The 12,462-nt window shown below is 44.8% G+C and overlaps 1 protein-coding gene across 9 annotated transcripts in view; it reads right to left on the minus strand.

Annotated features, from left to right (window-relative positions):
• The window catches only part of REPS2 (RALBP1 associated Eps domain containing 2), a 113,310-nt gene that overhangs the window by 57,628 nt on the left and 43,220 nt on the right, over positions 1 to 12,462 (minus strand). For 8 of the 9 annotated variants that reach the window (XM_034756180.1, XM_034756170.1, XM_034756161.1 and 5 more), the window contains exons 10-11: positions 2,928 to 3,005; positions 1,338 to 1,407 (exon numbers count right to left, since the gene is read on the minus strand). In XM_034756180.1, coding sequence (XP_034612071.1) covers positions 1,338 to 1,407; positions 2,928 to 3,005 — 148 coding nt within the window. The remainder of the gene's footprint in view (positions 1 to 1,337; positions 1,408 to 2,927; positions 3,006 to 12,462) is intronic. The other variant, XM_034756118.1, reaches the window with a different exon arrangement.

Genomic DNA, 12,462 nt, shown 5'->3' on the forward strand with positions numbered 1-12,462 from the left:
AGTAAAGCTAAGCAAATAATTGATTTTTCAGTTCAGAGGCAAACCGAAAAATTTCTGGAAAAAAATTAAGCAGTTTCAGTTTTAACAAAACATTTTGTTAGACCTCAACAAAATGCAAAAATGAAAAAAAAAATGAACCCCCCCCCACACTTTTTTCAGCTTTTCATTTTGTTCCAGTTGAACAAAACGTTTAGTTTGACCCAAAATGAATTTTTTGTTCCTATTCATTTTGGGGTGTTTTAAAATAATCAGCAACAGAGGGTCCTGTGGCACCTTTGAGACTAACAGAAGTATTGGGAACATAAGCTTTCGTGGGTAAGAATCTCACTTCTTCAGATGCAAGTCTTGCAGTTCTTACCCACGAAAGCTTATGCTCCCAATACTTCTGTTAGTCTCAAAGGTGCCACAGGACCCTCCCTGTTGCTTTTTACAGATTCAGACTAACACGGCTACCCCTCTGATACTTAAAATAATCAAAATTTCAAAATGAAATGCCATTTCAAATTGAAAAATAGAAACATTTCAAAAACAAAAAGCAGAAACAAAACATTTTAATTTTCCCCCCTGAAACCATTAGGCAAATTCGCAAAAAGTTTCAGTGCCTCAAAAATGCATTTTTGGCAAATTTACTATTAGAACCGGATGATGTTTTTGTCGATCTGGGACTTCCAGCACCCTGATGGAATATTCCCTTTTCTTTTCACATCCCATTTATAGTAATACCTTGAAGAATAAGACCAAGTGTACCTTCCATGCCTGCACCTGTGCTTTGGCTAAGAAAAATAGGTAGCTTTCCATAGTCATATATAAAACAATTTGCAAATATGCATAAAGCAAAATTTCGGCCTTATGGGACCATTACATACCTAAAGGTTTTCTGTGTTACCTAAGTATGTCAGCTACAGAGAATGAGGCAGATCTGAGGCAGGCCTAAAAGAAACCATCACTGGTCATTTTATTACCTTTAAGGTTCAGATCCTGCACTCTTTACTTAAGCAAAATTCTTGTTGACGTCTTAGGCAAAAAGTATATTATTAGGCCCATATGGAACAACATATATTTAGAAGGTGTATTTGGGTTTTAAAGATTATGCAAATATGAGGGGATCATTTTAAAATAACAATCCATCAATTTGTTTTTCTTCAGCTCTGTTGCTGTCAGTAAGTCCTCTCTTTGGTTACTGTTACAATCCTTTCTTTCAGATTTGCATTAATGCACAACTGACTCAGAAGCTAGATTTGCACAGATTCTGTTAGCAAAGGGAATTTTATAAAGCGCCTATTTACATCTAAAACCTAATGAATGAAGCAAAAAGACAAGACATTTTGCTCTCATACCTTGACTGTCATCACTATTTACATCTTGCGTCAGGGCAGATTTATCAGGCATCTCCTCAACCGATGTCTTCTTACAGAAGAAAAACAGACTAAATTATTATACAGATTGCTATATCAAATATGCACAAACAGTTCCATAGTCAAATGTTTAAGCACATGGACTAACAGAAATACAGCCCCATAATCTCTCCTGCACCAGATACACTTGAAGAAGTGGGGAGGGCCATTATGAAGACAATTATAGCCTCCTGCTTCTCAAGCTGCCTCAGTTGCAGTCCTGACATTAGAAAGAGCAGCCTGGGGCAGCTATAATAACTTGCCAAAGCTGGCTATAGTGCCTAAGGGACCGTAAGCCAGCTGAGAATTCTCATAGTGGAGAAGAGTTCAGCTCTGTCCCCTTCTTTCTGATGATGTGCCCCCTGTGCTAGGAGTGAGGAGCCAGTTCTATCAGCTTTACACTAGTTCAGGGGTTGGCAACCTATGGCATGCGTGCCAAACACAGCACGCAAGCCGATTCTGAATGGCACGCTGCTGCCCGGTGAGAGGAGAAGGAGGAGGGGCCGGAAAGCGCCACGCTGGGGGAAGAAGCGGGGGCAGGAGGCAGAAGCTTGGTCCTGCGGCAGCCAAGCTTCCCCCCTCCCCCGCTTCTTCCCACAGCATGGTGCGTTCCGGCCCCCCCCCCTCTTCCCCCTCCCTCTCCCTGCCGGCGATGGCCCTTGAGAGGGAGAGGGGGATGGGGATGGGGAGCAGAGCCGAGCGGCAGCGTGCTCCCTGCTCTGTAGAGCAGGCAGAGAGAGGTAGGGACGGGCCTGGGGGAAGGGGGTGGAACCGGGCATATCCCTCCCAGCCCCCTGCCATGAGCCGCTCAGGGCAGGGGGCTGGGAGCACCCCCACGAGCTGAGCACCCCAGCCTTCTGCCCTGCACCCTCTTGTGCTTGAGAAAGTCTTCCTGATGCGTTAATTGACCTCTGGCCTACTCTTTCCTCTCACTGAATACTTTTGAAGTGGGGAAAGCTGGGGTCCGTAGGGCACAACTTCAGGTCTCCGTGGCAAAGACCAGGAACTTCAGCCCAGTTCTGACAAATGAGACCAACTTCTTTGATTACAGTAGTAATCCATAATGTGGGCATTTGCTACTCCTATAATCTCCGCTAGTTACCTCGCCAAAAAGGGAGCTGTTCTGCTACTTGTCTCAGTAAGAGCAGTGCCTGGGATTCAGTGGGCAAAGCAATGCCAGAACTAGGTTCAGGTTAGTACAGCCAAAATTCTTTACATGCTTACTGATGCTGTTATTAACAGCCAGGCCCATGAGACCAGGCTCCAATCCATTAAGCCCATAATGGTGGGTACAGAAATGTAGACTGAATTCATGGTTAGGAATTACAGAGCTATTATACGAAATAGCATGTGGGTTTTTTTTCCAGCACAGTTCCCGTAGATTTCAGTGGAAGTAACATTCAAACCCATTGTGTAAGTGCTTTGAAAAAATATGGACAAATGTAATCTCTATATTAACCATGATTGTCTATGTGCACTAGAAAATATTATAGTCACAATAATATGCTAGAATTAAAAAAAATGGTCACCGACTGGCTCAACAACGGAGGTCGCCACATCAAAGAGAATCAACGGCTCTGAGTTGGTTGGATCTTCACGGACAGTTTCAAGCTGATTTTTTTACAAAGGCGAGGAGGAAAAGAAAAAAATCTGTTTTTATTAACAGTTCAATAGCTTCAGTTTTCACCATCATCAAAATCTACCATGAATTTCAGATTCATGTTGGGATGCTAGAGACAAATGTTTCGAGAGCCTAAATATCCAACCATAGTGGCCTAGCTGCAATGTACCAGAGACCCAGACTGGCTTTTCCCCCACTTTCTGAGTCAAGGAATCATAAAGATCAGAGGAAGAGGCTAAGGGCCTGAAGCAATGCCCATTGAACTGAATGGAAACACTTCCGTTGATTTCAATGGACTTTGGGTCAGGTGCAGTTTCAAGGAGGGGCTTAAAGCGACTGCTGGCAGTTTCATCGACCTCATGAGAAATCTTCTGTCTTGTCTCCCAAGCTATTTGTTGCAAGGAAGTATGCACTGGTGTGTGTGGAGGAGAGAGGGCAGAAAGGAAGAAAGTATGCAAGAAGAAAACATAGGAGACCAGACTGAAAGTGCCGAGGGTCTCAGAATACCAAGGAGACAGAAAATATGGGCAAATAGTGCTTCTTAATGTTAAAAACGAAAATGAATTGCTCCTTTACAAAACGTACCAGAACTGTTAACTGATATTTCAAGATTATTAAAAATCTCTGCTTTTGAAAAAGCCTATTGTCCACATGACCCATCTCCTATCATAACCCTCTTCATGCATAAATCCAAGAAATCATTTCTGTTGTACTGTATTTCAGCAATTACAAATAAGGATGCTCTTTAAACTACCTGAATTTATGATGGATGGAAAGGGAAGAAGACCGGAAGAAAACATATAATTGATTGCATTGGTAATAAAATATGTTCAGTCACTTGTGCTCACATGTATGAACTGTATTTCCTGAATAGCCGAGCCACAAATTAAATTATGAAAGCGAATCACTGCACTCCCCAGAGACAAAGATGAATTACTCCCTTTCTGAATCATATTTACACAGTGTATTATTTTTCAAAATAAAAATATCAGTTAGGAAAAAATCCGAACCCTTCAGTCAAAATAATTTTGGGTCGGTTTTGAGGCAAGGTTTTATAAGTCATTAATCATGGATAATTGGGCACATCTAAGCCCAGAGAGCTCTGGCTGCTACAGCTCAGCACAAATACTGTAAATCCCAGATTGGGAGGAGAAGATATAGACAAGAAGAGCTGAGCCTGCTGATTGTCAAATGGTCTAATCAACTGCACTACGGTCAGGTGACACTGTCCTATCTCAGCCAATGGCTAGACCTCTTTTTTTTTTTTAATGAACAAGTTAATAGAAAAAAAGTGTTTCTTGGCACATTTCTAGGGAGCATTGGACACCCTCACACCAGACTCCAGAGGAGTGAGGAAGAGAGAAACAGACTACCCAGCTCCTTGTGAATGTGGGCCCTAACTACCAAAGAAACAGCACATAAGTTGGGAGAGTGGAGTTATTTGGTGGTTGTGAGGAGCAGGATATTTTACAGGGCAAGACAGAGCCTGGTGAGTCACAGGCAGGGGTGCTCAAAAGCTTAACTTGAAAATTAAATTAAAAATTAATTTACAATATGGCAGTTTGAAAGTCTTCTGCTGAGTCCCCCCACTGCTAACAATTGCCCAGTGGAGGATTTCATCTCACCACCAGATAACAGATAATTTATTACTACTATTCTACTCCTAGTATTACTGCTGTGATGCTGGCAGACCCAGTCAGATCAGGGCCTCAGGCCAATAGACTTGTGTATTAATATAGATCAAAATGAGTGTAAATGTAAGAGTATATTCAGGTGTTTGAACTTCATGAAAATTAGTGGAATGTTACTTGTATTATTTTCATTCATTTGTTCCAGTTATAATGTAATAGCAAACATTTACATTGTGTACACCCCTGTAACTAAATAGCCCAACAAAGAAATCTTGTGAAATGCCAATGAAGGACTTAAACAGAAGATGTTAATTTCAAAGCAAGTGGCCATTATGTATGATGGTTCCTCACTCCCTGTCATCAAAAGAAAAGCCCATGTGTGTAGAGACACTGTCAGCTTGCTTTCAGAGTGAAGAAACTACAAATATGGACTCATGGAAAGATCCTTCATCTCTGGACTGGTTGGACTTTTACAGGGAAGTGGACCAGATGCAAAGCAGAGATCCCCAGAGACAATCTGGATACCCTGAAAAGACTTTTGGGAGTCTGGCAGTTTATTACATCACTGCCACCATTTGGAATTACAAACAGTGACTCACCGGTTATATTTTACCTGCTTTTACCTCTCAATAACTCATTTCCTTTTCTTAGCTAATAAACCTACAATTAGTTTACTATAGAATTGACTGCCAGCATTGTCTTTGGTGTAAGCTCTGGAGTACCAATTGATCTGGTGTAAGTGGCTGACCACTTGGGATTGAGAGCAACCTGATATGGTGTGATTTTTGGTTTAAGTGACCATTTTATCACAAAGTCCAGTCTATGACTACATGATAAAGTGGTATAGTGATTCAGGAGTTCACATTTGTTACTGGCTTGGTGAAATCTAGTTATAGAACGTACCACCAGCTTAGGGTATCTGCCCTGTTTTGTGGCAGTCCGCCCTGAGGTAGGCACTCAGGGTTGTGAGCCACTGCAGACAGTGTGACAACTACTACTGCTTTTACTATAGTAGGAATTACTAAAGACATGCTATTTCATTGTACAGCAAATCTACTCCTTATAGGTTTACTCCTTTATTGTATAAACATTCAAATCTACAAACATAAATGTCACTTTCTGTGCATCAGGTTAATTGGCTTATGGAATTTTATTGGATCAGGTTATTAGGATAATATTTTTAATATTAGGAAATTTAAGAAGAATGTGAAAGGAGAAACCCTGATTTTTCTGAAGTATAAAATGAATTTCTGTTTATGTCCCAGCATTTACACTAGCAAGGAGCAAATTTCATCACCACTTCACGGAAATAGGAGAAGTTGCTTTGGACATCTGGGTAATAATTTGTGAAGCTAATAACTTAAAAAATAATAATAATCTCACAGAAACGAAGGTGGATCCTGAAATCAAAGAGTTATATGAGCTAGAGCTTTTTTTTTTTTTGTGAGAGTTAAAAAGTGGCAGCTGGAAGTTATGGGGACACACGGGGACCTGCTCACTGACAAAACTGGTTCATCAGAACGGCCCAATCGTCACTCTAGTCTGGTAGCCTGCCTTCTACTGCAACTAGCATCACAGTAATACATAATATGCATAATTGTGCAATGCTCTGTTGTGAAAGGAAGCTTCTCCTGACCCCAGCTGCTGATTAGCTTTATACCCTGAAGCATAAGGGCTGATAACCTTCTTCTTGTTATTCTAGCTAGTTTAATTGCAGTATTGCCCTTCAGAGACATCTAATCTTTTCTTTTTATGTGGACACTTACTAAGCTATTTGCCTCAGTAAATGAATGCAGCAGCAAGTTCCACATGATCCTGGATGATAAAAGTACTGTAGAGTAAGGGCTCATCCAAAGTTCACTGAAGTCAGTGGAAAGACTCCCATTGACTTCAGTGGGACTGGATGAAGCATTACGCCCTCCTAGACGTATAATAGGCCTACTTAGGGTGACCAAATGTCCAGTTTTTAAACAGACAGTCCCGTTTTTTGGGACTTTTTCTTATATAGGCACCTATTACCCCCTTCCCCTTGTCCTGTTTTTTCACAGTTTCTATCTGGTCACCCTAGGCCTACTGTAACTAGAAGCGCCCAGTATGCTCTGTATAAAGTGTGTGCATATTAAATACAGTCCAAACTTACAATAAAACAAACCGCAGAAAGGGGGTAAGTTAACCGTAAAGGCGCACACACCTCTGCCTAAACTTTTTCCTCAAGTTTGGCTGTTGCTAAGGTTTTTCTCTTCATGACCTCCCTTGTCCCAGCCTCTACTTCCCTCTGCCTTGGAGTAAGACACTCAAATCCCTCTTATATCCTGTCTGGAGTTAAAGAGATCCATCTGCCAGCAGAAGCCACAGTAGTTACATCTTTATATAGGGTTCTAGCACCTGAGTTTAGGGGGATTTAGCATAATTCAGCATTCCTGTGCAGTGCCTTAGAAAGTGACACCCTGTCTCTCCCAGATATTATATACATTTTGAAAAAATATATTTGCAAGATCATTTGCATCTTCAAAAAGCACTATACAAACATTAATCCTCAACAACCCTGTGTGGCAGGGAAGCAGTAGTATCCACAGATTATAAATACAGAGACACGTTTACATTGGCAGAGTTACAGTGCTGGCAGTTACAGCGCCGCTCAGAGAGTACTGAAGGGAAAACGGCTGTTGTGTGTTCACACTGTCAGCTGACTGCACAATAGCGTGTACACACTTCCGGCACTTGCAGCGGTATTTGGAGCGGTGCACTCTGGGCAGCTATCCCACAGAGCGTATCTTCCTCTTCTCCTGCTAAGAGTTGTGGGAAGGTGGAGGGGGTTCTGGGGCATCCGGGGTCCTGTCCCAATGCCCCGTGATGCATTGCTTTGCATCCCAGCAATCCCTGTGCTTCCGTCCGCATTTGGCGCCATCTGCACACTCTGCCTCTTCGGTTTGCAGGAATAGATCCTGCACTGTTGACCAATACGCTGCTCGCTCTCACTAACATGTCACGAGTGGCAGTGGAGTTATTCCTTAAACTACAAAGGCAAGAGGAGTGCAACATCGATCTTGCCATGCATAGTAGCTACCACATGAGATTGCTTGTGGCATTCACGGAGATGCCGATCACAGTGGAACGCCGCTTTTGGGGTGGGGAAACAAGCACTGAGTGGTGGGATCTCATCGTCATGCACGTCTGGGCTGATGAGCAGTGGCTGCAGAACTTTCGGATGAAGAAAGCCACATTCATGGGACTGTGTGATGAGCTCGCCCCACCGTGCGGCGCAAGGGCACAAGAATGAGAGTTGCCCTGACGGTGGAGAAGTGCGTGGCGATTGCACTGTGGAAGCTGGATACTCCAGACTGCTACTGATCGGTTGCTAACCAGTTTGGAGTGGGAAAGTCGACCGTTGGACTCATGTTGACAGAAATGTGCAGGGCCATTAATCGCATCCTGCTCCAAAAGACCATGACTCTGGGCAACATGCGTGACATTGTGGATGGCTTTGCACAAATGGGCTTCCGTAACTGTGAAGGGGTGATAGATGGCATGCATATTCCAGTTCTGGCACCAGACCATCAAGTACATTAATCGGAAGGGGTATTTCTCTATGGTTCCACAGGCGCTTGTGGATCAGCGTGGGCGTTTCACGGACATTAACGCAGGCTAGTCCGGAAAGGTGCATGATGCAAGCATCTTTCAGCTTCCTGAACAGGCCAGTGTTCCGAAAGCAGGGACTTTCTTCCTGGACCAGAAGATCACTATAGGGGAAGTCACAATGCCCATTGTGGTCATGGGAGATCCTGCCTACCCATTAATGCCGTGGCTCATGAAGCCATACACGGGCACCTTGACAAGAGCAAGGAGCGGTTCAACAACAGGCTGAGAAAGTGCAGAATGACTGTTGAGTGTGCTTTTGGCCATTTAAAGGCCCACTGGAGCTGTCTATACGGGGGTTGAACCTGGCCAATGACAATATTCCTATGCTTATAACTGCGTGCTGTGTGTTCCATAATATTTGTGAAGGGAAGGGTGAAAGCTCAGCGCCTGGAGGCAGAATTTGAACAGCCAGAGACCAGGGTTATTAGAGGGGCGCAGCGTGGGGCCATAAGGATCAGGAATGCCTTGAGGCAGCAATTTGAAGCTGAAAGCCACTAATATTTGTTCCTATGCTTGGGAGTGCAGCCCTGGTAATGCTAGGAGGTGATTGGGATTGGTGCAGACGATGCACTATGACGGTTTAAGAAAATTGCCTGTTGCTTTGTAGGGCTCTGTTTGCTTTCAATTAATGAAATAAAGATTGCTTTCAAACCAACACAATTCTTTTATTAAAAAACAACAACAACTGGAGGAGAGAGACCAAAAAAAAAACACATCAGCACTGTGGTGGATGGGGGAAGGGAGGGTCCCAGGAGGAAGTGGGGTCCTGAGACGGTTAAAGATTTGTGTAAGTCCAAGTATCATATGCAACCTTGTCCTTTGGAGTACAGTGCAGCGGGTACTGTACTTCAGCAGGGCTAACCTGCAGAGGGACGGGTGTTGAGTGCAGTGGGTACTGGGAGTCCGCAGGGCTTGACTGTGACGGGGCAGGAGTGGAATGCAGTGGGTACAGACTGGAGCCAGGAGGTTGATAAGAGAGTGTTGGTGGTATCTGGGGGGAGGGGGAGCACATGGGAAAGAGTTTTGTGACAGCAGCTGCAGGGCAGGGCGGGCGTGGAGCTGCTCTGTTTGCAGTGCTAGTAGCACCTGGAGCATGTCCACTTGGCGCTTCATAACATTTTAAAGCCACTCTGTGGCTTTGGTCTGGCGCACCACATTCTCCTTTCAGTCCCTATTCTTGCTATCCCGCCACTCCTTCAATTCTTGTTTTTCAGCCGTGGAGTACATCATGATGTCACGTAGAAAGTCCTCCTTAGTTCTTCTTGGCCACTTTCTAACTCTGCGCAGCTGGTCAGCCGGCAATAACAAAGAAGGACGCTGGGCTCCCAAGGTCATATCTGTGAATTCAAAATGCAACATTTTACAGAAGCAGTATTGTTTGCAAAACACTGACCACTGATTCAGTGATTTAAAATACAGTCACTATTCACATACCTGTCACTAATTGGCTGACCCCAGGCAAGCACACATGAGCCACAAGACCCCCAAAGTGGTGAGTAACTGCAGGGGCTGGGGAAATCAGTGTTCCAGGACCGTACTGTACAATGGGAACATGACTCTTGTGGAGAGCCAGCACTGGGGGGGGGCTGATAAACATTCCTGTCCCCACATTTTCCACAGGCTGTGTTCATTATGGAAGATCTCTCGCTGCTGCGGGTGAGCAGGGAATCAAGGGAGGGCTTTCTCCCTGGCCCTTATGCGGCTCGCCTGTGTGCAGCAAGGCTCCGTTCACCCAGTGCTGGAAAGTTACCTTTAAAGGGGCAAGAAACAAAGCAGCTCTGCCAAAGAACCTGTGGCAGCCGATTGCCCAGTATCTCCATGAGAGTTTCCTGGAGATCTCTGAGGCAGATTCCCGTAGGGTGACCAGACAGGAAGTGTGAAAAATCAGGACGGGGGTGAGGGGTAATAAGCACCTATATTAGACACAGCCCCAAATATCGGGACTGTCCCTATAAAATTGGGACATCTGGTCACCCTAGATTCCCGTGAAGTGAGGGAATCAATCAACACCCTGTTCTGCTGCTCAGACTAGGCATGTGGTGGTATGCACATCATACAGACAAGTCTGCTTTCTGCAACCCTCCTGCCCCCAACAACTTGCCTCAGTGATTCCCAAAATCAAAGCCACTTACCAGGGGCCTCCTCTCCTGTTTGCGCTTCGCCAAGTTCTGACAGTTGTGACTGGCTAGCCTCCTTCAGGGTGGAGAAGAGCTCCTGGCTGCTTGCATCTGGAATAAATTGCCTAGGGAGGTTGTGGAATCTCCATCTCTGGAGATATTTAAGAGTAGGTTAGATAAATGTCTATCAGGGATGGTCTAAACAGTATTTGGTCCTGCCATGCGGGCAGGGGACTGGACTTGATGACCTCTCGAGGTCCCTTCCGTCCTTGAATCTATGAATCTTTGACCTCTGAGTCGTCTTCTGCCTCTGGGTCCTCCTCCCCCTCCTCATCCTCATCCAAGATTTCTTCCTCCTGGCTCGGTCCACTCTTGACTGGCATGCAAGACACCAAAGTATCCACAGGGACCTTTGCCATGGAGGTGGGGTCACCGCTGAGTATCGCGTCCAGCTCTTTGAAGGACTGGCAGCTCGTGGGCGCAGCACCAGAATGGCGGTTTGCCTCCCGTGCCTTGTGGTAGGCATTCCGAAGCTCCTTTACTTTGACCCTGCACTGCAGTGTGTCCCAGTCATGGCCCCTTTCTGTCATGCATCGTGAAATCTGTCTGTAGGTATCATAATTCCCATGGCTGGAGTGCAGCTGGGACTGGACAGCCTCCTCTCTCCAAATGCTGATGAGGTCCAGCAGCTCGGCATTGCTCCAAGCGGGGGATCGCCTGGTGTGTGAAGCAGGCATGGTCACCTGGAAAGATGCGCTGAGACCACTGCACATGTCACCGAGCAAACAGGAAGGGGACTTTCAAAATTCTCACAGAATTTAAGGAGTGGGGCTCACAGTTCGTCACCTGAGGGCAGGGCAGTAGAGTTCAAACCGATGACCAGAGAGGCGAGAACAGGCATTGTGGGACACGTCCTGGAGGCCAATCGCAGCGCTGTAATCAACCAGAGTGCCTACACTGGCACCACAGTGCTGTACCCCCAGCGCAGATAACTGTACACCTCTCATCGGGGTGAGTTTTTTACAGTGCTGCAACTGTGCAGTTTCTGTGCACTAAGTGGCTTGGCAGTGTGTACACCTCGGGAGTTACAATGCAGAAAGCTGCTTTACTGCGCAGAAATTTGCCAGTATAGACAAGGCCTGAGGTACAAGAAGTTGAACTGCCCAAGGCCACATAGGAATTAAGTGGCCGGGCCAGAAAAAGAGCTCAGAAGTTCCTGACTCCAGCTGCTGTGCTTATTCCTTTTGGCCATACTGTTTCATCTCTCACATGAGAAAACCAGAGATGGTGGGAGCAAAGAACAGTCACACACACACACACTTTTTACAAAAATTATAATTGTCTAGATAAATCTATAAAGATCAATGAGAAAAAATCATATATAATACTTTAGTAAATAAAAGCAAAGACAAAAAAAACTCTATGGCAAAGACAATTTTAAGTAAGAACATAAGAATGGCCATACTGGGTCAGACCAAAGGTCCATCCAGCCCAGTATCCTGGCTACTGACAGTGGCCAATGCCCGGTGCACCAGAGGGAGTGAACCTAACAGGTAATGATCAAGTGATCTCTCTCCTACCATCCATCTCCACCCTCTGACAAACAGAGGCTAGGGACACCCATTTCTTACCCATCCTGGCTAATAGCCATTAATGGACTTAACCTCCATGAATTTATCTAGTTCTCTTTTAAACCCTGTTATAGTCCTAGCCTTCACAACCTCCTCAGGCAAGGAGTTCCACAGGTTGACTGTGCGCTGTGTGAAGAAGAACTTCCTTTTATTTATTTTAAACCTGCTGCCCATTAATTTCATTTGGTGGCCCCTAGTTCTTATATTATGGGAACAAGTAAATAATTTTTCCTTATTCACTTTCTCCACACAACTCATGATTTTATATACCTCTATCATATCCTCCCTTAATCTCCTCTTTTGCAAGCTGAAAAGTCCTAGCCTCTTTAATCTCTCCTCATATGGGACCCTTTCCAAACCCCTAATCATTTTAGTTGCCCTTCTCTGAACCTTTTCTAACGCCAGTATAACTTTTTTGAGATGAGGAGA

The sequence above is a fragment of the Trachemys scripta genome, chromosome 1 (genome assembly GCF_013100865.1).
Source record: "Trachemys scripta elegans isolate TJP31775 chromosome 1, CAS_Tse_1.0, whole genome shotgun sequence".
Taxonomy (NCBI): domain Eukaryota; kingdom Metazoa; phylum Chordata; order Testudines; family Emydidae; genus Trachemys; species Trachemys scripta.